The 21,984-nt window shown below is 39.4% G+C and overlaps 1 protein-coding gene across 4 annotated transcripts; it reads right to left on the bottom strand.

Annotated features, from left to right (window-relative positions):
• Positions 1–287: 287 nt before the first annotated feature.
• ABHD18 (abhydrolase domain containing 18) lies at positions 288–21,893 on the bottom strand. 4 transcript variants are annotated; one of them, XM_035114222.2, is made up of 14 exons: positions 21,611–21,893; positions 20,434–20,483; positions 17,432–17,536; positions 16,935–17,019; positions 16,435–16,535; positions 15,815–15,893; positions 15,635–15,719; positions 13,908–13,935; positions 12,343–12,481; positions 11,361–11,450; positions 10,531–10,632; positions 6,569–6,941; positions 4,978–5,140; positions 289–3,251 (listed from the first exon to the last, which is right to left on the bottom strand). In XM_035114222.2, the coding sequence occupies exons 3-14, from the start codon at positions 17,521–17,523 to the stop codon at positions 3,200–3,202; spliced, it is 1,389 nt and encodes a 462-aa protein (XP_034970113.1). In that variant the 5' UTR covers positions 17,524–17,536; positions 20,434–20,483; positions 21,611–21,893; the 3' UTR covers positions 289–3,199. The 4 variants fall into 4 exon arrangements, with proteins under 4 accessions (XP_060134575.1, XP_034970113.1, XP_034970112.1 ...); XM_035114221.2 differs by having other exon boundaries at positions 21,698–21,893; XM_060278591.1 differs by lacking the exon at positions 21,611–21,893 and adding an exon at positions 21,356–21,589.
• Positions 21,894–21,984: the final 91 nt, after the last annotated feature.

Below are 21,984 nucleotides of genomic sequence, written 5' to 3'. Positions count from 1 at the left end.
TAAAACCGTGTTTAGGAAAGACAATCTTACTCGGCTACGAGTGATCGCCAAAGAAGACGACTGGCTCATACTGTCCATTGAAGGATATTACATGCTACTTTGGTTATGGACAGTGCTTATCTGGATAAATCAGTCCTTAAATATAAGATCCTTCTTAAATAAGCTTTCTGAGTACAGGACATAAAGATTGAGGACTAATTTTGGCTCAAGTCTCAGGAAATTGTGTTCTTTATATAGAATGATTTCCATTGTCATATATTCAAGATTGAACTGAGAACATCTTAACAATGCCATTCATTACAGTCATCAAGGCTGAATAGCAAAGACAAAACAGGTGATGTTTCTGGTTGAGAACACCTTTATGCTGAAGCATACTCCAAATAGTTTATATTCCCTGGAGGTAGACAATAATTAGATACAGCAAATATGAAATGTCAAATAGTATTTTTTATGTATGAGCATTGTGTTTTGTTTTTTAACTATTGAGTAATTCAGGTTCTTGGGAGAGTTGTCTTGGAAGAAGTCAACTATTTTCATATAAAACGTTGCCATTTAAGATTACGTAGAGCCCATGAGTATGGCAATCCCAGTCGCAGAGCCTACTAAAACTGGGTTTGGCTACTCAATTTGGATATAGTACTTTCATTGGAGCCTAATGACTCAGCAACTGTCTACAAGAAGGCTCTTCACAATACAGACCAGCAGCATGAAAATGTTTTTGCAAGGCTTTATTGAAAAATATAAAATGCAGTTAGAAAAGTACATGGAATTCTGAAACTTACTTTCATTTAACTATGATTTTCCTTTTTGATTAGAACACCATTAGTAAATTCTTTTAAATGAAATGTTAGGTATTAGAGACATTTGAATATAGTAAGGCCACAAAACTTTTTTATCAAAGACTTTGTTACCAAGAATTTTGCCGGTCTGTGAAATATAGAATGCACTTTAAATGCAAGATTAATAAATTATATAAAATACTGTTAAAAGCACATGATTATGACACAGTAATTCACAACACATAAACAGTAGTCTTAGAATAGTGATGTTTAGACAAATTTGATTGTTGAAAAAGACCTCAAAGTGCTTTACAAGGAACCCACCATGTCCATTAACTTAAGTGTGTCTACACTGGGTAGCACTAGCAATGAATACCACCCCTTAATCACTAAATTGGACACTCAAGCATGTTACTGCTCCTGCTACAGCAGATTTTGCAGTATAAAATTCTAGTACTGTAGATGTATAATATTGTGGCAGATTCCATTTTCAAATACTCAGCTATTTCAAGCCAATCCGTTTTTGCCAATTCTGGCGTTCCATAAACCTGGAACTGGAACACTCCAAAAGGAGACATAGAGTAGACTCATGTGGGCCATAAATACTTAATTTGAAATACTGTGCCAGTTACACACCCTCCAACATTTCTCAGATGAAAATAGGGCTATCCTAAGGAAAAACGAGACATTTTGGGATCAAATCAGAAACCGGGATGGCTTCTGTAAATCCGGGGCTATCCTTGGAAAATAGGGACACTTAGAGGGTTTGCAGTTATCCATAACTGATCAGAGGAGTGAGTTTTAATACTTAGGTTCTCCATGAAATTACTTTGAACAAGAGTTTAGCAGTATCTGGAATCCACTTAAAGCTGCTTCTTTAAGTACTTTTAATAAACTTCCTCTTCATCAGACTGTGCTCTTCAAAAATTATTCTAGTACGTACAATCTTATGCAGGTGTACTAAAGATGTCCAAATTCAATGGGACCTATTCCTAGATAAGTGGGCTGACTTCAACTTTAATTATTCAGCACAATCCAGTTGCACCTAGAGCGCTGTATCCAACTAAGTCTCTGCATGGGTTTAACAACTTCCACTCACACAACAGAACCCCAATCTCCTCTGAGCTTCCCCCCAACCCTCTAGCAGATTTGGGGTGGAGGGAAAGAGAAATTGTGTTGTGTGAGCAGAAGTTATAACTTTATTGGATTCAGCCACAATAATATTTTATCAAATTCAACAGCACATACTAACTTCCATATAATATGAAAGAAAATACAATGGGTAAGATGAAGGGCTTCTGTGAGCCTAGCTCAAGTCAGGATGCAACCACTGAATAATGGGGGGATTTATTTTCAACAAGTCCTGCTCCCCGAAACACAGCAGCCCCATTGAAGGCTGTTCTGGAGTGTTGGGGGACCTTCTGGAACTATGTGGGAGGCAGCATGGGGAATGATGGGGATGATAAGGATTGGATCCAAATGAAGATGGTCACTTTCATCCAATTAAAAAAATTGAGAGTTAACTTAGTCTTCACTAAATTGTCCCATTGATTTCAATAGAACTAAAGAGGAATTAACTACAATATTGGGTTGGATCCAAATGAAGTTAATCCCTCTTTACTGCAACATGATGCAAAATAGTTTGTAAGAAAACCAACATTAAACATGCAACATACATATACAGAAGGATTCACGCTTTATTTTCATTTCAGGTGTAACAATTCAGTCAATTAACATTTTATGATTCCTCAACAGAAGTACGCACCTCCTCCCTCCATTTTAAAATAAGAGCACACCTAGCATGGTGCTTTCAATGATTAAAGGTGGACAAATAGTTTTAAAGAAGCAATTATGAGGTGCAGGAAAGTAACGTGCAAACTTTGTTCTTCCAACTGAAGTTGAAATAGGGCCAGGGAACACTGAAGATTGTGGGGGTATGTAGCTGCCTACTCCTCAGAGTCTGCATAGACCATCTTAATACTTTTTATTATGAATAAACTTTTCAAGTTGAACTCATTATTGAGGTCTAGCTGGTCTCCCTGAAGGAATTTTTGAATTCCTAGTGACAACCTGGTGTGTGAAACTTATGCTAAAATTTACATAAAATTTAAGCAACCTGTATTGGTTTCTCTTCAAAGGATAATTGTATTCTCGAAATAACAATAGTCTTAAAAATCAGCCTAATCATTAGACAGATATTACCTGTATTAAAAAATTGTGCTAAAATTGTCATTGGCATGACTGGTGCAAGTTTGAAACTGGTTGATTTCATTCTGATATAACGCCAAGTTCAATTTACCATCCAGTTGGTGACTTAACTGAACTTATGTCTGACTTGTTCTCCACATGAGGTCAACATGAGGATCCATGTAAGAAAGAGCTCAGAACAAGTCTATATAGAACAGTTCCAAAGGACAGAGCTATACAGCATATTTCTGGAGAAAGCGTTCAAAGGCATCATATATAGCTTGTCTAAGAGAAAGAGAAAATTAACAACATTAATGAAGGTACACTAATAATTTACAAGATTTTTTTGTTCAGATGCAGCACAGTGTTCTAACAAAAGATTTTAGCACCTGCTTCCACTATACATTTTAGAAAATTGTCCATATGTCTGTTTTCAGCATTCGGATACTTCTTGAGATATAGTTGGCAAAATTGAGGGTTCCTGAGTTGGGGTGGTGGCCTACATTGATGTTTGAATGCAGCATGCCAGTTTTACCGTATTTTTCGCTCCATAAGACACACCTGGCCATAAGATACACTTAGTTTTCAGAAGAGGAAAATAAGAAAAAAAATACTCTGAAACAATGCCGCTGGCGGCGGCAGTAGAAGGAGCAGCCCACTTTTGGGCTGCTTGTCCCTCCCCATCCTTCAACCACTGTTGGGGGCAGAGGGAGGAGCAGTCTGCTTTCAGGCTGCTCGTCCCTCTGGCGGCAGAGGCATCCCTCTGTTCGAGGGATCCTGCTGCCATCCAGTGCCTTCGTTCCATAAGACGCACAGACATTTCCCCTTCCTTTTTAGGAGGGAAAAAGTGTGTCTTATGGAGTGAAAAATACGATAAAGAAAAATGGTGAAATAAAACACAACTTTGCCATGACTATGCCCATTTTTTTGCATAACTTCAGCCACCATTTGAAATATTGTTGCTTAACTTGGCATGAAAATTGCCAGGGTGGGGGCAGTTGTCTTCAGCAATGTTTGGATGCTAGGTGCCATTTTTATTCAATTTAGTGGAGCGATACAGGACTTTTTTTGGCATAGATTTGGCTGCCTCTCAATAAATCATCACCAAACCCAGCATGAGGGTTCCAGGTCTGGAGGGGCGGGGTGAGTGCAGCAGTCTTCACTGACATTTGAACAATGGACATAATTTTAATTTAAGTTGGTGGACCAAACTTGACTTGGTGTGACTTCGCCAAATTTTGAGTGTCATGAGTCAAAATTCATAGATTACACTATCCATTTATAAAACACACACACACACACACACACACACAAATGTTTCTAAAAATTCCTGGGCACTTCCTGCCAATTGTAAACAAAGCCACAAATCTCAGAAATCCACAACTTAGGGGTAACAAGTACAACAACTGAAATATAAAACAGAACTGAGTAGGAAATAAAGCTCCATTCAGATGTACAGTGGTGCCTCACTAGACGAATTTAATTCGTTCCACGGGTCTATTCTTATAACAAAAAATTTGTCTAGCGAATCCCATAGGAATGCATTGAATATTTTTTTTAAAAAAAAATTGCCCATAGGAACGCATTAATTGAATTTCAATGCATTCCTATGGGAAACTGCGATTCGCTAGACGAATTTTTCGTAAAACGAATTTGTCTAGCGAGGCCACCTCCGCTAGAAAAATCCTTTCTTTAAGCGAAAATTTTGTCTTACGGGGCGTTTGTTAAGCGAGGCACCACTGTAATGCTCTCATTTAGCACTAAATAAATTAGAAGAGAACCTAGGTTTATACACCACCACTTCATAAGCCCAAGACTCAATTCAGCTTGTTCAGATAGCACAAAACCATGACTTACTAGCTTTGAAGTGGCCTAAGTCTGTTGAATGCAGGCAACATTTAGACTTTAAAGCACTGCCACAACAAAATATGTATACTTAGCACTTAAGAGATGCAGTAGTAGTAGAGTATAAAAGCTTTGTTTGATTTTCATTGCATAATCAATGCCTCACCTGAACAATCCTTGTTTGAAGAGGTATGCACTAACATGACCTCCTTCCAAGTATCTGATTTCACATCCGGGCCATATTTCTTGAAGGCTACGTACACCAGTTCTTGGAACATAAGCATCCTCCTTGGCTTGAACTACTATGATCAGTGTTGGATCAACTGGAACTGAGAACAAGGAACAAAACTCTTTAAAGCTAAATATGCTATCTTGAGTTCGGAAGACAATGTTACAGAAAGGTTAAAATTACAAGCTAATTGCATGGGAATTCACAATTATGTCTTGAGCAAATGGCAACTATTTAATGTAGCCTTAGTTCTTTTTTTACTGCTGATGCAACACTGTCAGTAGTTTATGTTAGATGGGAAAGAAGAACAAAGGAAAATTCTGAACATGAAACCAGCTTTCTTGATCCTGCTGAAAAACCAACCACCAACCACCTTATAGCCTAATAACCTGCTCTAATATAAGTTAGCATCATCTTGTGATCTGCAATGGTCTCATGTTGACCTTATGGCCTCCTTCCCTGTGTATTTCCCTTTTTGGTTCATAGACACATGGGGCAGTGGGGTATTATCTATGGCCATGCCCTATCATTTCAATATGTTGCATGGTCTATGGCACAGTATTGCATTATGTTTCTCTGTTGGGCTTTGTTGAGAATAATTGGCCTTGGTGCTCAAATTTTTCATTTCAATGTTTTTTGGTCCTCACCTTGCCTTGTAGTACAAGGAGCCCTAGTCCCACTTATAAACGTCCTCAGTCCAGTATACCTGGAGGAGCGTCTCCACCTCCATCGTTTTGCCCAGACACTGAGGTCCAGTGCCGAGGGCCTTCTGGCGGTTCCCTCGCTGCGAGAAGCCAAGTTACAGGGAACCAGGCAGAGGGCCTTCTCGGTAGTGGCACCCACCCTGTGGAATGCCCTCCCACCAGATGTCAAAGAGAAAAACAACTACCAGACTTTTAGAGGAAATCAGAAGGCAGCCCTGTTTAGGGAAGCTTTTAATGTTTAATAAATTATTGTACCATATTTTAATACTTCTGTTGGAAGCCGCCCATAGTGGCTGGGGAAACCTAGCCAGATGGGCGGGGTATAAATAAATATAATAATAATTACAGTATTATTATTATTATTATTAATGTCACTAGCCCCTATTATACCTTCTCTGCTCACACAAAGCTTTGAATGTTGATGGTGTGTTGACCTAGCTGCTGTTCCACCAGTTCAGCATAATTTACAATGAGACAACAGCTGTGCTCAACCCTATTTGATTTTTGCCTTGCACAGACCAGAGAATTATGCTGTTAGTGATCATGTTAGGCTTCAAATAACTCCACTTATAAACAGACTAAGCAACTTCTGATATAAACTACATTTCTAGTCATATGAGACAAACTAGGCACCACTGGATATAAAGAAGAAGAGAAAAAAAATCAAGTTTAAACACTTTATGTGCTCAGAGATTACTTAGAAATGCAGAAATGAAAATTGGGAGAAAGAAAACATTAAAAACAGAAGTATTATTTAACAGGGTAGAAATAGGCAGAGGGCAGCAAAAAGAACAATTTCAAAACTGTATTAAAATATCATGTACCTGAAAAATTAGCTACATGAGTACATTCGTCCATCACCCCTTTCATGAATCTTAAAGATTCTCTTTGTAAACTGTCCCTTTTTCCACTTATCAGATGCTTCTGATTACTGGTAAAATCCTTATTGCTACTGCTGCTGGTTGAAAACGTCTGGTTTATGCACTGCATTTTTGACGCCTCTTGCACTAACAGTCCTTCCGCTGAGGTACTTAGAGTAGTTCTGCTACTGCTAAGGCAGTGACCAGTTTCCGAAGATAGAACTTTGCTTCTGGTATCCAGGTTCAGCATACCGGAATGCAGATCCAGATTGCTTAAACTGTCCACACTGCCAGGAGAATTTTTAACAAAGTCTTGTCCCATCTTGAATGAATCTGTCTAAACAAAAATATCTATTCAATTAAGACACTTTGAATATTAGGTAGATATCCTGTAAGTTATCAGTTACTCTGCTAATCCTAAAACATTTGCGCTCTCTGGCTGTGTGTGTGTGTGTGTGTGTGTGTGTGTGTGTTTAGTATGTGGCAACTTCTATAATTTGCTCTCTTGAATGAGCTAGATGTTCCATTACCCTAACCCAGGGGTATCTAATGTAGTGCATTATGGATGCTGGTCGGACTCCCAATTGCCATGAACTTTACTTAGCATGCTAGTAAGTCAGGGATGATGGAAGTTGAAGTGCAGCAACATCTGGAGGGCACTGTTGGTGACCTTTGCTCTAAAAGAATATGGCAGCTTTTATATTTTAACTCAAGACACTTCCCAAGTATATGGCGACTACAACACCAAATATCTCTTTCATTATACATTATAAGATACAATTGACAGTGTTGAATTTTGAGAACAATTTAATTTCTAATGTGAGTCACTTAAACTATGTAAACATAGAAAAGACTAAAGTGACATATCCCAACCTTTGGCTTGTATGAAACTGTCTTATGAATGCACCCCTCTGTTAACAACTTTTAATTTAACTGTATCTGGGGTGGGTGGGGTGGAATTTATTTTTAGAAATTTGAAATCTGTGCAAATGCAAGCACATCCACAATCATCCTCAGAGAGATGAAATGAAAATTTGGAGAAAGAAAACATAAATGATTAAATCATCCTCATTCTACAGGGCGCTTGGTTGGAAAATGGAATATTTATTCATTATTTTATTTCACAAAAGTTATATATCACTTGATTGTTAAAAAAAAAAGCTCAAGCAGTTTACAACAATATAGGCTGTTGTGTGTATTCTGTTACCTAAGGTTTAGTACTTACAATGCATACAGTACCAACTCCACCGGAAAGGGTAAAGGAATATGCAATATATGCAGTTCACAGTTCTGCTTAACATAGAATAAATGTTCCTGGAGAACAAACAAGATGCTTTCCCACTGATTGATAATTTTCTTCCTAGGAGAAGTACCTTTTAGTCCCAATATTTTGAGAAGATAGTTATACATGACTAGCATTGGAAACACCAAAGAAACCCAAGTTCTCCATTCTCCTTTGGAAATTCCAGGCAATAGTTTTACTCGCAGCCACTTGATGTGGCAACAGCTCAGCATCTTCCTCAAACCCATTAGTGGCTTCCTAGCACATCTTTTGTTTCCTTTGCAAAATATGTAACAGCTTAGAGACTGCGTAGGCGAGTAGGAGGATAAAGAACCCTTCTTCTACCACTGCCACATTTCTCCAAGTCCTTCCATAATTATTTCTGAACTAAAAGGGATAGAGACAAGGAGTGCAAGGAGCACTGTCAAAGGGAAATTCTCCACCGGGATAGAAATCATTTATCGAATAGATGAAAACCTCTTTAGCTTGAGTAGGCTGAAAGCAAAGAGTAAGGTTACCATAACCTCCATCATAGAGCTTCAATATGCAGATGACAACATAGCGTGTGCACACTCAGAGGATGACCTCCAAACCATCCTAAATAGCTTCGCAAAAGCTTATGAAGATCTTGGCCTCTTGCTCAACATCCAAAAAACCAAAGTGCTACACCAACAAGCACAAAGCAACCCCTCTGCTGTGCCACAAAACCAAAAATGTTGACCATTTTTCCTACCTGGGCAGTTATCTTTCCACAAGGACCGACATTGATGCCAAAATCCAACATCGCCTGAACTCTGCAAGTGCAGCATTCTCCCAATTGAAGTGCAAAGCAACCCCTCTGCTGTGCCACAAATCCAAAAATGTTGACCATTTTTCCTACCTGGGCAGTTATCTTTCCACAAGGACCGACATTGATGCCAAAAACCAGCATCGCCTGAACTCTGCAAGTGCAGCATTCTCCCAATTGAAGTGCAGAGTGTTTGAGGACCGGGACATTTCCAGGGAAAACAAAATGCTTGTTTGCAACACTTACTGTACGCTTGTGAAACGTGGGCCACTTATAAACGCCATCTCCAGCTCCTCAAAAGATTTCATCAACGGTGTCTCCAAATTTTTTTACATATAACTTGGGAAGACAGGCGAACTAATGTCAGTGTATTGGAAGCAGCAAAGATCACCAGTGTTGAAGCAATGATTCTTCAACATCAACTTCGTTGGACTGGTCATGTTGTTCGGATGCCTGATTATCGTCTTCCAAAGCAACTACTTTATTCTGAACTTTAAAATGGAAAGCTGATGGTCAACAAAAGAGGTGGACTCTCTCAAGGCAAATCTAAAAAAATGTAGTATAAACACCGACAACTGGGAAATACTGGCCTGCGAGCACTCCAACTGGACAACAGCCTTTACCCAATGGTGTCATGAACTTTGAAGACACTTGAACTCAGGGAGAGACGTGCTAAGAGGAAGGCATGTTTGGCAAACCCTCACTGTGATCAGCTCCTGCCCAGAAACCTATGTCCCCACTGTGGAAGGATGTGTGGATCCAGAATTGGCCTCCACAGTCATCTAGGGCAGTGTTTCCCAACCTTGTGCCTCCAGATGTTTTGGGACTACAACTCCCATCATCCCTAGCTAGCAAGACCAGTGGTCAGGAATGATGGGAATTGTAGTCCGAAAACAGCTGGAGGCACAAGGTTGGGAAACACTGATCTAGGAACACACCGTTAAGATCATGTTCATGAAAGACAATCTTGCTCGGCTAAGAGTGATCACTAAAGAAGAAGATGAAGCCGTCCTCTACATTCTACAACAGTGACCTAAAAAAAATCCCAACACCTGGCCACAGCCATGGGAACAGAAGAGAAATGAGACAGATGGCCCATTACATTTTCCTATTGAAAAGACAGCAACTGATATTCTATCTATGGATCCTTACATTATTATTTTTTATAACCTGATAACAAGAAATAATCCCTAGTTATACTTTCTAAGCATCTATGAACGTCTATGTATTTTACTAAATTTTTGGTGAACATGTAACAAACATGGGAGCCACTTAGCAACCAACATACAAAATGTAAGAGGAAATGCAATATTTTTTTACCAAAGCAATCCAAAAATTCAATTTTATGGTTAAATGCTCTGGTTGGTTCTAGTCATATGATGAAAATGCTCCTTCCTAAGTTTGACAAGCTCTCTCACAATCCACCATTCACCACTGTAAAAATAATCAAGAGTAGAAGAGTAAAAATAATAATACATGAACAATGTTAATGCATCTTTTGACAAGGATATTTTTACAACAAATCCTATAGCTTCATATCTAATGTTTTTGCTGAAGTGCTTGAGCACTGTGACATGTTTTCAATGGTCAAACTGTGTAGTTAATGTTACAGGTAGGTAGCCGTGTTGGTCTGAGTCGAAGCAAAATAAAAAAATTCCTTCAGTAGCACCTTAAAGACCAACTAAGTTTGAGGTATACATAAGGGACTGACTCTTCTGTTTCAAGTGTATCTGAAGAAGTGTGCATGCACACGAAAGCTCATACCAAAATAAAAACTTAGTTGGTCTTTAAGGTGCTACTGACGGAATTTTTTATTGTGTAGTTAATATTTAGTATGAAAAATAAAATTATACCTACTCCACAATATTCAAGCATTTGAATGATCTCTTCTTCATAAACACTCTCTGAATAATACTGTTTCTCAAGCTGTCTCCAGTTCACTGCCTTGCTCAGTACACCCTGAAATCAAAGATATTGTAAAGTAGTGGCAAGTCATTATGAACCCTTGTTCTAAAGACACCAACTATATAAAAATAATTTTAATTTATATCATTTTAGCAAAGTTTCCCCATGAGCTGTGAAACATTTCTCTGGGCACATCTACAAACAAGGGCAAGGATCATAAACCATTTTAGAAATGGAGAGTTTGTGGTGAGGGACACGGGTGGTGCTGGGGGGTTAAACCACAGAGCCTAGGGCTTGCCGATCAGAAGGTCGGCGGTTTGAAACCCCGTGACGGGGTGAGCTCCCATTGTTCAGTCCCAGCTCCTGCCCACCTAGCAGTTCAAAAGCACACAGTGCAAGTAGATAAACAGGTATCACTCTGGCGGGAAGGTAAACGGCATTTCCGTGCGCTGCTCTGGTTCGCCAGAAGTGGCTTAGTCATGCTGGCCACATGACCCGGAAGCTGTACGCCGGCTTCCTCAGCCAGTAAAGCGAGATGAGCGCCGCAACCCCAGAGTCGTCCGTGACTGGTCAGGGGTCCCTTTACTTTTTTACTGAGAAGGAGTAACTTTAAAAAAAAAGTTGCTCCTCAATTCAATATTTGGTAACTCTACCCTAACCCAAAGAACACAAAGTATTTCTACTATAAAATATCCCAACAATAAATCAAACCTGATTAATATTAGGGCTTTGAAGCCTTTTGGTTTCCCACTTGTTGACATTGTACACTACAAATAGATTACCGTAGTAAAAACACCGGAGGCTGTAGACCAGGAGAGACAAGGAACTAGTGGCAATGGTTTAGGCCAGTTTGACACTGCTAAAGATGCCATCTGTCAAATAGAAGATAATATATTTTTTTCAGATTACATACTGCTTGTCACTGAAGATGAATAGCATCTGTGATTCGTATTGTATTAGTCACCTCAGTATATTTTTCCCAAAATCCTTTTAATGTAAATCTTTATCTGTTTTCTTTACACACACACAATGCATTTACTGCAAATTGAAATAAATTACTGGTATACAGCACAGTTGGTATCATAATTCCTTAGGGAGCGACAGACTTATTTTGTTTTCATAAGCACAAGTGAAATGAAATTACTACTTGAGAGAAATAGCTTTCGCCCCTCAACATATTTTAGAATATTAAAAAAAACCTTCCCAATTCTTTCCCCTTCCAGATTTTATTCACAACCAATTTAAATGGCATTTATATAAAAATATTATCTAAGAACTTCAGATTTTGAAAAGCATTTCATCATTTTAATCATTATGTATGGATCCAATACAAATCCTTCTTCCAAGGAATCCTCCTTCCCTCTTTAATACAAATCCTGAGGCTCTTTTTCTAAGGATCTCTGAGTAACGTAAGTAAGGTTCTCATTTAATCTTCACAACAGACTTGTTGAGATAGGCTTGCCTAAGGTAAGTGATAGGCCAACAATACTTCATATGTTTCATGGGTTTGTACCTGGGATTTGTACCTGGACATAAACTTGAAATTTAATAAGAATTTGATCAAACTATATTCAGTATTCATTCTAATAGAATATGAAAATGTAAGGCCATTTCCATATCTGCACTTCCCATTTCTCATGTCTATGTCATGTGATTTAGATTAATCACTTATATTGTAACTTATTTTACAACACTTAAAACCAACTAATGATAGACATATGTAAGCTTCAACTGATTTACTATTTTTCAAATGAAGGTTCTTACATGTCCTCCCATGGATATTCCTGTCATCCCAAGGGGTCCATAGCCTTCTCTTTCTAACCAGTGCAGAAGAACAGCTGATTCTAGCACAAGAGCTCCTCCCATGACAAACAGGTCAGAGACATTTTTCAGACATGATCTTCTTTTCTCCCGAGAAAAGAAAGGCAAACTTTAAATATATATATTAACAAATGCACCTATAATCATATCTGCTACAATTCAGATCACTGACCTCATGAAAACTCTCTCTCATTTAATGTGAGGCAGGGTTATGGTTATATTTAAACCTAATAGCTGCTGCCTGGACGAACTGGACCCAACTATATAGCTATTTGAACTACAGTTAACAGGAGCACAGTCCACACAAAACTGCCAGCAATGGATTTTGGCCAATAAAGTAAAATATTTTCTTTATAAAGTTGCTTTATGACAAAAAGGCCTCAAAATATTGATACTGCCAGATGAAGAAAAGCTGTGGATTTCGTGCAACTTATCCATCAATCTACAATTACTGTTAAGGCCAGAATTTCAAACCTGCTACAATATTAAACAAATTTGTTTTGCAGAGATACCTGCAGTGAAGTTACAGGATTTATTTTCCAAGTTTTGTCTACTATGCAGTATTACAAGTATACTGCAACAATTTAACTTTACGATGGATAGCTCTGGTGCCTAGTTAGAATCCATCATGCTATGCTTGTTCAGAGCACTTTGCTAATTTGGGGAAACAGAAGGGATGCAAGGATGGGGAATGTATTATCCTCCCCTTCTCAGTTGGGGAAAGCTGCCACTATTCACTCAAAATGGTTGGCAAAAGAAACAAGTGAAATGTTACAGCCACATACAGTCTTCACTGTGAAATTTATTTACAATTTATTTACAATGATTGGCAGTCTATGAAATGACCTAGTTTTAATATATCTGAACAGGGCCATCTTAAGCATGCCCGGCGCCCGACCCCCCCCCCCCCCGTTTCCAAGCACAGCGGGCTGCCACGGGCACAGCTGCACTGCGCCACCCAGCCTGCTGTAGGGCCGGCCCTGGGCCAGGGGGCGCTGCCTGCCCCCTGTTGCGACGCCCCTGCGCGCGGCGGAGGCGGCCCCAGGCCCGCGCACCTCCGGAGAGTGGCCTGAAGCCGCTGAACAGCGGAGGTGTGCCTGGGGCAGCCTCAGCCGCGCCTCTCAGCGGGCGTAGCAGAGCCGGCCCTGCATCTGAACATCTTGCAACACCAAGTTGCTACATACTTGGAATAAGGTTATTTCTAGAAATAGCTTATATAAAGGATTGGAAGGCATTCAGCATTAACACAGTTATCAAAACCTTCTCACATTCAAGGTATGCAGAAGGTAGCAACTTTAAAAGGTTGTGTAGCCCCTAAAGTGGCAGAATGCAATATTCCCATTTGTATTATTGACCATTGTGCGTTAAAATGAGTTTCTTGCAGAAAGAAATAAAAAAACAAAGTCAAATAAACATGATAATCAGAAATAAGATATAACTTGTAAATTTTAAGCAGTATATCTATTTCCTAAATGTATCACAGAATACGGTACGTTCCTAATACTTACAACTGATCCTTGGGTTTTCTGCATCCATGTACAGATAAGAGTCAAAGAAATTAATATGGAAATGTATATACCTTTTGAGTCTCAACATTTTCAATACAATTTATATTTAGAAGTTTTTTTAAAAAAATTGTGCACACTAAAAAGTTATTTTAACTGTGGGTTAAGGCTTGCAATTTAACAATTAAACGGGAGATAATGTGAGCTCACGGATTACGTTGGACATAGGAGATTTGAGTTCACACATGCATAACATTTCAATCACTGAATGACTTATCTAGGCAAGTCATTATATATAACTAAACAGGAATATGAAAAACTTGTCTTACTGTTTTATTAGGAATTTCAGTAACATTGCTTAGAATAATGGCCATGATCCTGACAGGTTCCACACAAACATTCTGAATGTTTAGTTGCTGCCAACTATAAGAAAATTATAATATGTGAATCAAGTTTTCGTCCTCTTGGGCTACATCTTGGGATAAAGATAATATCTCTATAAGAAAGTAATTCAGAATTTGTTAACAGCTGACCGATTGGTGATAGATTTCCATTTTTGTGTTATCAAAATGCCAACAGAAGAGGATTGGATTAAAAAAAACCTCAGATTTATTGATAAATTAATATAGCAGCCTCAAACAGGGAGACAGAAAACTAATATTTTATGAAAGACTGCTGGCTGGTAATTTGGAAACTGAATCTCTTAACTGTGACAAGCCAAATGCAAGCATGGCAATCAGGTGGGGCAATGCATTCTTTTCCTATTATTTTTTCTTTAAATGGTCCTCATGTCCTTTCCAAGCTGCATTTAAAATGTGCCTAATTTTAGATAATGATGCCCTGGAGTCTATTTGCATATAGTTCTACTTTATATATAACTACTGGCCCTGCCATGCGTTGCTGTGGCTAATCCCTGTGACTGCCACCACCCTGTCCCGTCCCATGACGTATCATGCCCCCTCTTCCCCCCATCCCGGGTCATGCCTGTGACTGGCCCCACAGTGTCCTGACCTATCCCGTCCCCTCCTCCCCCCAACCCCCATCCAGGCGAGTCAGTACCTCCATTCGGCCTAGTCTGTAAAGGCTTCAGCCTAGTATGTAAACGGCAGCCGAGGTGCTGTTGAGAGGGAAGGTTCTATAGGTGCAGTACCAGTGTAGCCAACGCTAAAGGGTGCTGGTTTGCAACCTGGTTCTTTTCCCAGCATGCACTTTCAGATGAATGGTGCATTCTGGAACAGGCGTTTCTTTGGGTTTCACCTGGCGGAGGTGTGGCATCTATCTTTGAAAACCTTATAAGAGCCTTCGGACATTCGCTTTGGACGTTGTGTTCAAATTTGAACGTAATCGGTGAAGCGGTTTCGGAGAAAAGTGGATAGTAACCCACAAGCCCAGTTTACACACACATTACATACACACAACATTAATTTGAGTTATTTATGCTTTTTTGAGATTTAAGAGTTGCAAAATGTCCACAGAATATGTGATTTCTTTTCAAGCAGAACCACACATACTCAAGTATAATCTTTAGGTCATTTACTATAGTTCTGTCAATTTCCAAGCTACCAATCTATACAGGAAACATATAAATGGTTTACATTTCATATGCTTTGACATATTTGACATCTCCATTCACCATATTAGTGTTCGAACCAAATACATGACTAGGCAGCAGCATCTTTCCTCTCTAGACCTGTGCCTCACAGATACATTTTGCTTTATATAAAGGATATAATAAGGGTTTTCTAACAACAGTGAAGCCATGCAGGCCTCTTTGATCATTGGACGGGCCATTAACGTGCGTCGTCTCCAAAAGTACTAAAGAGACAAAAGTTTAATAAGATGAAATTAAATAAAACAAGTGTAACAGGTTTTTTTTTTAAAGCATTAATGAAGTAATGTTGTATGCTTACATGGTCGCCAGTGCCTGCTAAATGAATGCACACTGGTCTGTATTTGCTGTTCCATAGCTTGGGTACTAAAAACTGAAACCTATTAAATAGAAAGCAATCATTGAAAAACTATGCCTACATGAAATTACATGAAAGTTAACAGACTAGCAACTAATATCACACAAAAATATTTTACATCAAGGACTAGTAATGCATCCCCCCCTTAAGTAATAAGCATGATTGCAGAAAATACTGTATTTTCCAGCTACCATTATAATTAAAACTGCTGCTAGCCATCATATATGGCATTTCTCCAATCAAATGCAAATCCAGAATAACTGACCCATGTGTATTGGGGGGGGGGCATTGTACGTGATCTAAAATGTCCCTTAAGGCATGCAATAGTTAGGACCTTTTTAATTGTAGTATTATTCTTACTGGGACAAAACTTTGAAGAGGAGCTCTCAGCACTTAAGGTAAGGAGCTGTTCCAAGTGGCACTCAGTGCAGACAAAGCCCTAGCCAACATGCAAACCTATCCTTATCCAAAATTAACGCATGTTATGTGTCACCTTTTCATCAGCATTTTGTCTCATCTCACTCTTTGTAATTTCATAACTTACATTAGGTGCCTGTCCTTACCTTGCTGTGATGGATTCTGGTGGCATGATATCTGGAACATAATGAGCCAAGGGGGAAATGAACTGTCCATCAAGTATCTTACAGTCTGACTGCTCTTCAACCTACAGTAACAACATTGCATTCTTACTGAAGCTGTCAAACATTAACAAGTACATTTGGTGGGACAGAGGAAGCTGCCTTATACAATGTCAAACCATTGGTCTATCTAGCTCAGTATCATCTACACTGACTAGCAGCAACTCTCCAGAAGGTGCTGGAGATTGAAACAAGGATTTTCTGCACGTAAGGCAGATGGTCTACCTCTGAGCTACAGCCCTTCCACTAATATCTAGTGAATTCTAGCAACATGCAGATTACAAAGCATAGGTTCCTTTCTATAGATATACTTCAACTCAAGAAAAGATACCTCCCTTTGAACAAAAGTTTATCCTTTTTCATAATCAGGATTGCACACCTGCATAGACTCTTAAGCTACTTAAAAAATAAATGCAACTTAATACCTTGTTGATGTGCACTGGATAGTCTCTTGAAACCAGATTTTGACATTTTTCTCTGTTTCCAATAAGCTTTCTGAATGCAAATATTCTGTTAATGACAAAAATAGTGTTAAGTTTCAGCTATTACTACACACAAGACACAAAAATGTGTTTTATAATTTAGTCTTTGTTTGGCCTGAATGATCTATAATTCCACACTGTCACGGAACAACCCATACGGTACTTAGGATGCTATAATATCCAGTGTTAACATTAATAACTCCTGCACAAGCTTTGTTTATTTTCAATGTGATACCAGTCTTTAAATTTAAACATGTAGTAACACAAATATTACCCTTCAATTTGAGACAAATGCTTTTCTAACTTTTCCTTCATACAGTATAAGAAAACTGTTTTAAGGCTTTCAGTGTGAACTCAGAATATAAGCTTTGGAGGTACTATTTTTTAAAAACAGAGGATGTATACCAATCTGGAATATAATCATGAGTGAGCATAACTACCTTTTCAAGTCTTCTGGTCTTCCCCATCCTTGAATAAAAAGCTTAGTGAGAAGTAGGCGCCTGTATAAGACATCTAGTTTACTCACACCCATTAGCAAAACACATCTAGAAAAAGAGCAGAGAGAGCTGTTTAGCATACTGGCGAAAAGTACTGTTGTCTCTTACTTCTTAACTGTAAAAGTACAACTCTTATTTCCAATGAAAGCAAAGGCTAGTTATAAACACACAGAAATTGCACAATACAGTATAACTTTCAAAAACATGCTTGAAATTGGCACATTAATCTTCGTTAAAGAGAAATCCTGTACTTGCTTTAAGAAAATGACTAAGGAAGTAGAATTTATTAGCACTTGATTTGATGCACCTTTAATAAGCTGCCTGTCAACAATTTGTTGCAATTCTGCTACAACAGCAAATATCAGTGAAAGGAAAAAAGCCATTCTATTAATCCAGTTTGTTTTCTTTTACAAATGGGAAAAGCTATGTAGGCAAAAATACTTATATTGATAATAGGAACCAATCTGAACAGAAGAATGGAAACTTTTAAAAATGTAAAACACACTGAACCAGCCTATTACCTTCACAGCTGTTCACACTGCAGAGATATTGAAAAGAAACCTTCTACATGTTAAATTATTTTGTATTGCAGATGGCTAAATTATAAGGGTACCTAGACCAATGCGGAAGACACAGCTGTTTAAACAGAGCAATACTTGTTGTGGCATAAGCAACATACCACAGAGTACAGAGCCACCTAATTTTAGGAACTGAATCCTAGTGGATAAAGATGTTGGAAAAATCCCAAGAGTACAAACTGTTATAGTTGGAAAAGAATGTGCACCTTGTAACAATGAAAAGAGCTGTAAGCAGTTTACAAAGAGAGCTCAATTTACATGCATTAGTTTGAGTGAAGGGAAAGGTGCTTGGTTTCCTTTGGGGGGGGGGTAAATCTTTCAATTTTGTAAATGTTGCAATAACTGAATGAACTTTCCCATTGTTTTCAACTTCATTTTAAAACATGCATACTCTTTTCAATGTCCTAAATACATACGTAATATAATGGTTGCAAGAATATATTTTTATTGGTAGGCATTCCAAAACTAAGTTGTTTCTGCATCACCAAACTGAGATCTTTTAGCATGCTTTCCAAAGTAAACTCTAAGGTAATAGAAGATGTGACTTTTGTAAGATAGCTCTAGGTCAAAGTATTAAATTGTGAAATGTACATCTAACAGAAGCTATGTCCAAACATTGAGAGACTTTTCCGTTAAACCACTGAGCCTAGGGCTTGCTGATCAGAAGGTCGGCGGTTCGAATCCCTGTGACGGGGTGAGCTCCCGTTGCTTGGTCCCAGCTCCTGCCAACCTAGCAGTTCGAAAGCACGTCAAAATGCAAGTAGATAAATAGGAACCGCTACAGCGGGAAGGTAAACGGCGTTTCCGTGTGCTGCTCTGGTTTGCCAAAAGCGGCTTTGTCATGCTGGCCACATGACCTGGAAGCTATACGCCGGCTCCCTCGGCCAATAATGCGAGATGAGCGCGCAACCCCAGAGTCGGTCATGACTGGACCTAATGGTCAGGGGTCCCTTTACCTTTACCTTACATCTAAAGAAACAGAAGCTATGTCCAAACATTGAGAGACTTTTCCTTCCTGAAAATCATTTCAGTACCATTGCTGTGGTGATCTACCACTTACCAAGAAAAGCAAACAAAAGCAACCTGCCTTATCCTTTGACATAATGTAATTGCTTAGTTAATATTTCACCACTGCTATTTCGTCTTTTCATTTACCACTGAGTTTTTTTGTCTGAAAACAAATCAATGGAATCATATTTCTATCTCACTCTTCAAGAGCAATGTCAGGAATTTGATAGCTAAGGTTATTCGTTGCTGTTTTTTCTAATAAATACAATGCTGGATGAAAAATTACCGTAACAAGGAGCTGAAGTGCTTTAAGTCTAGAATCTACGTAAGATATTTCAAATTTACAACATTCTGCTCAAACTATAGTTCGATTACTGCAAAAGCTAGTTATTTTTCCTTCACACAAGGACACACTCCAAACAACAAAACCCAAGGAAACACAAGACAATGACCCCCTCTCAACTTTTGGTAATGTCAGATTAACCTTGATATTTGGTATAAGGTAGCATTTTTCCAGAGCGTCAAAACATGATTACAATCATGCTTCATTTCTAAAGTAAAGTTTCACAATGATAGCATACAAGGTTAGTATGCTGAGAAGATAATATGTTGCCAAACTTAATCTACCAGTTTTTACTAATCCAAAAGTGTGTGAAAAATTTGTAGGAACAACCCTGGCCTCAAAAACACTGCCTTCAAATAAACACATTGCAATTTGGAATCAAAATGAGAACAGGAAAGAACAGAAATACAACTATAATTAGTAGGCCATGAATAACACAGCAGTATTATAACATCAGGAATGCGATTTACAGTGCAATCTTATTCATGTCCATTAATAAATAAGTTGTTTAATACAATGGGGCTTACTCCCAACTAACTGTGCATAGGACTGTCTTAGTCATGGTTTGGATGCAATATCTTTGCAATACAGTGGTACCTTGGGTTAAGAACTTAATTCGTTCTGGAGGTCCGTTCTTAACCTGAAACTGTTCTTAACCTGAGACATCACTTTAGCTAATGGGGCCTCCCGCTGCCCCCGTGCAATTTCTCTTCTCATCCTCAAGCAAAGTTCTTAACCCGAGGTACTATTTCTGGGTTAGTGGAATCTGTAACCTGAAGCGTCTGTAACCTGGGGTACCACTGTATACAAAAAGAAAATGTTGACACCATTTCCCCCCTACAATAAATCACTGGCAATCTACACTGTGAAATGTACGACAATCCTGAAAACAACAAAACCAGCCACGTAATTTATGAATAAAAAGGAAAGAAATGTTTTCATACCACACTTTTGTACAACACCCACACACTAAAAACATACACCTATTAAGGTTCTCAACCAGAAGTTGTTCATACCTGTCAACCTTGTCAGTCCAGAATTCTCTTAACCGCAACTCTCTTCATATCTGTTGGTTCAAAGTATGAATGAGTCAGATTCCATATGTAATTCAAAATATTAAGAGTATATATGCTACTAGGAAAGGCTTCAGATTTCCCCTCAGCACCCCTTTATAAAACAAATCTGGAGAACAACTTCTATTTGACACTGTAAACCATACTGTACCAGAGATACTTACCCCACCACCAAGAGGCCAGAGTTATGAGCTACTTCACTCACTATGGGTGCCTGCTGCTACAATACCCTGAACTACTCTGGCTCTCACACTAGTTTTGAAAAAGAGGGTAATATAGTACAGTATCACCCAAAGGAGGCAGATCCATTTTTTTTATTTGCCAGAATCAGCATGTTTCAGACCTTCAGAATTTTGTTCTTGCCTCCTAACTTTGGTGCTTTAATAAGCAATAGCCACTGGATCCGTAGAGAGAGCAATTCTTTAGAAAACTGATACACACATACCGGTATAAGGCAAAGCAAAAGCAAGCCCGTATACTTATACAACATCCACACACTTCAACGAAGTTCCTTTCTCTTTGGCCTTCCTCTCACCATAACGGATGGACTATAGACTGTCGTTATAACCTTCACAAGCAAACAAAAGCTTTCCACATATGGATAAGGGCGCCGTGGGCTCGCGATTGATTTAACTGCGAGCTTGTCCCTGAAACGCGCCTTCAACCAGACCCGCCAACAAATAAAATAACAACGCGGTTGGTTAGGCAGGGATGGACCGTCCGATCCTACGTGATACTGGGAAGCGAAAGTCACAGCTGGTTCCCATGTGGAAGATGCACTGGATTGCCGCCTAACACAAAGAAACAAAACTTTGCAAAATAAATAAATAAATAAAATAAAGGAAGGTCCTTGGATAACATTTACCCTTCCTCCCGAGAAATGAAGGCACGGAGGACAACGTGTGCAGCCCATAGCTGTCAAGTTCTCCCTTTTTAAAGGGAAATTCCCTTATGCTGAATAGGCTTCCTTGAGAGAAAAGGGAAAACTTGACAGCTATGGGCAGCCCCAACTTGTGCCACAACACAAGACCCCGCGCAGGTGCAGGAGGTCTTCTCGCGCTTCCTAGCAAGCTTGGGCAAGGACGGCCAGGAGCCCACAGGCTTTCCCCTTACGCCCCACCCAGGTTCCGCCACCCAGGGAGACGCGTCAGGCTGCACGTCCTGCCCGCGCGGAGGCAGAAAATGAAAAAAAATGAATTCTCCCCACCCGCCACACTGAAAAAGCGGCAGAAGGGAGAGGCGAGCGGGATGTTTCCTTCCTCTTCGTCCCCGTCCTCGTCCTCCAGCCTCTCCCTCTCTCCCAGCCTTTCCTCTCATTCACCAGCCTTCGGGACTCCGTTTCACCGTCCCGCCACAGTGAATGAGGGAAGGAGGCGGGGCAACGGAGAACTTCGAAGGTCGCAGCTGTCACTCCCTCCCTCTTCCCGCTCTCTCTCGTCTCCGCGCGAGAAGCGGCAAGAGGGAGGGGCAGGGGGCGGGGAAAGCCGCCTTTAC

This window comes from Zootoca vivipara, chromosome 9, assembly GCF_963506605.1.
Source record: "Zootoca vivipara chromosome 9, rZooViv1.1, whole genome shotgun sequence".
Classification (NCBI taxonomy): Eukaryota; Metazoa; Chordata; class Lepidosauria; order Squamata; family Lacertidae; genus Zootoca; species Zootoca vivipara.
Note: the sequence above shows the minus strand (reverse complement) of the source record. Positions and strands in the feature narration are given on the sequence as shown.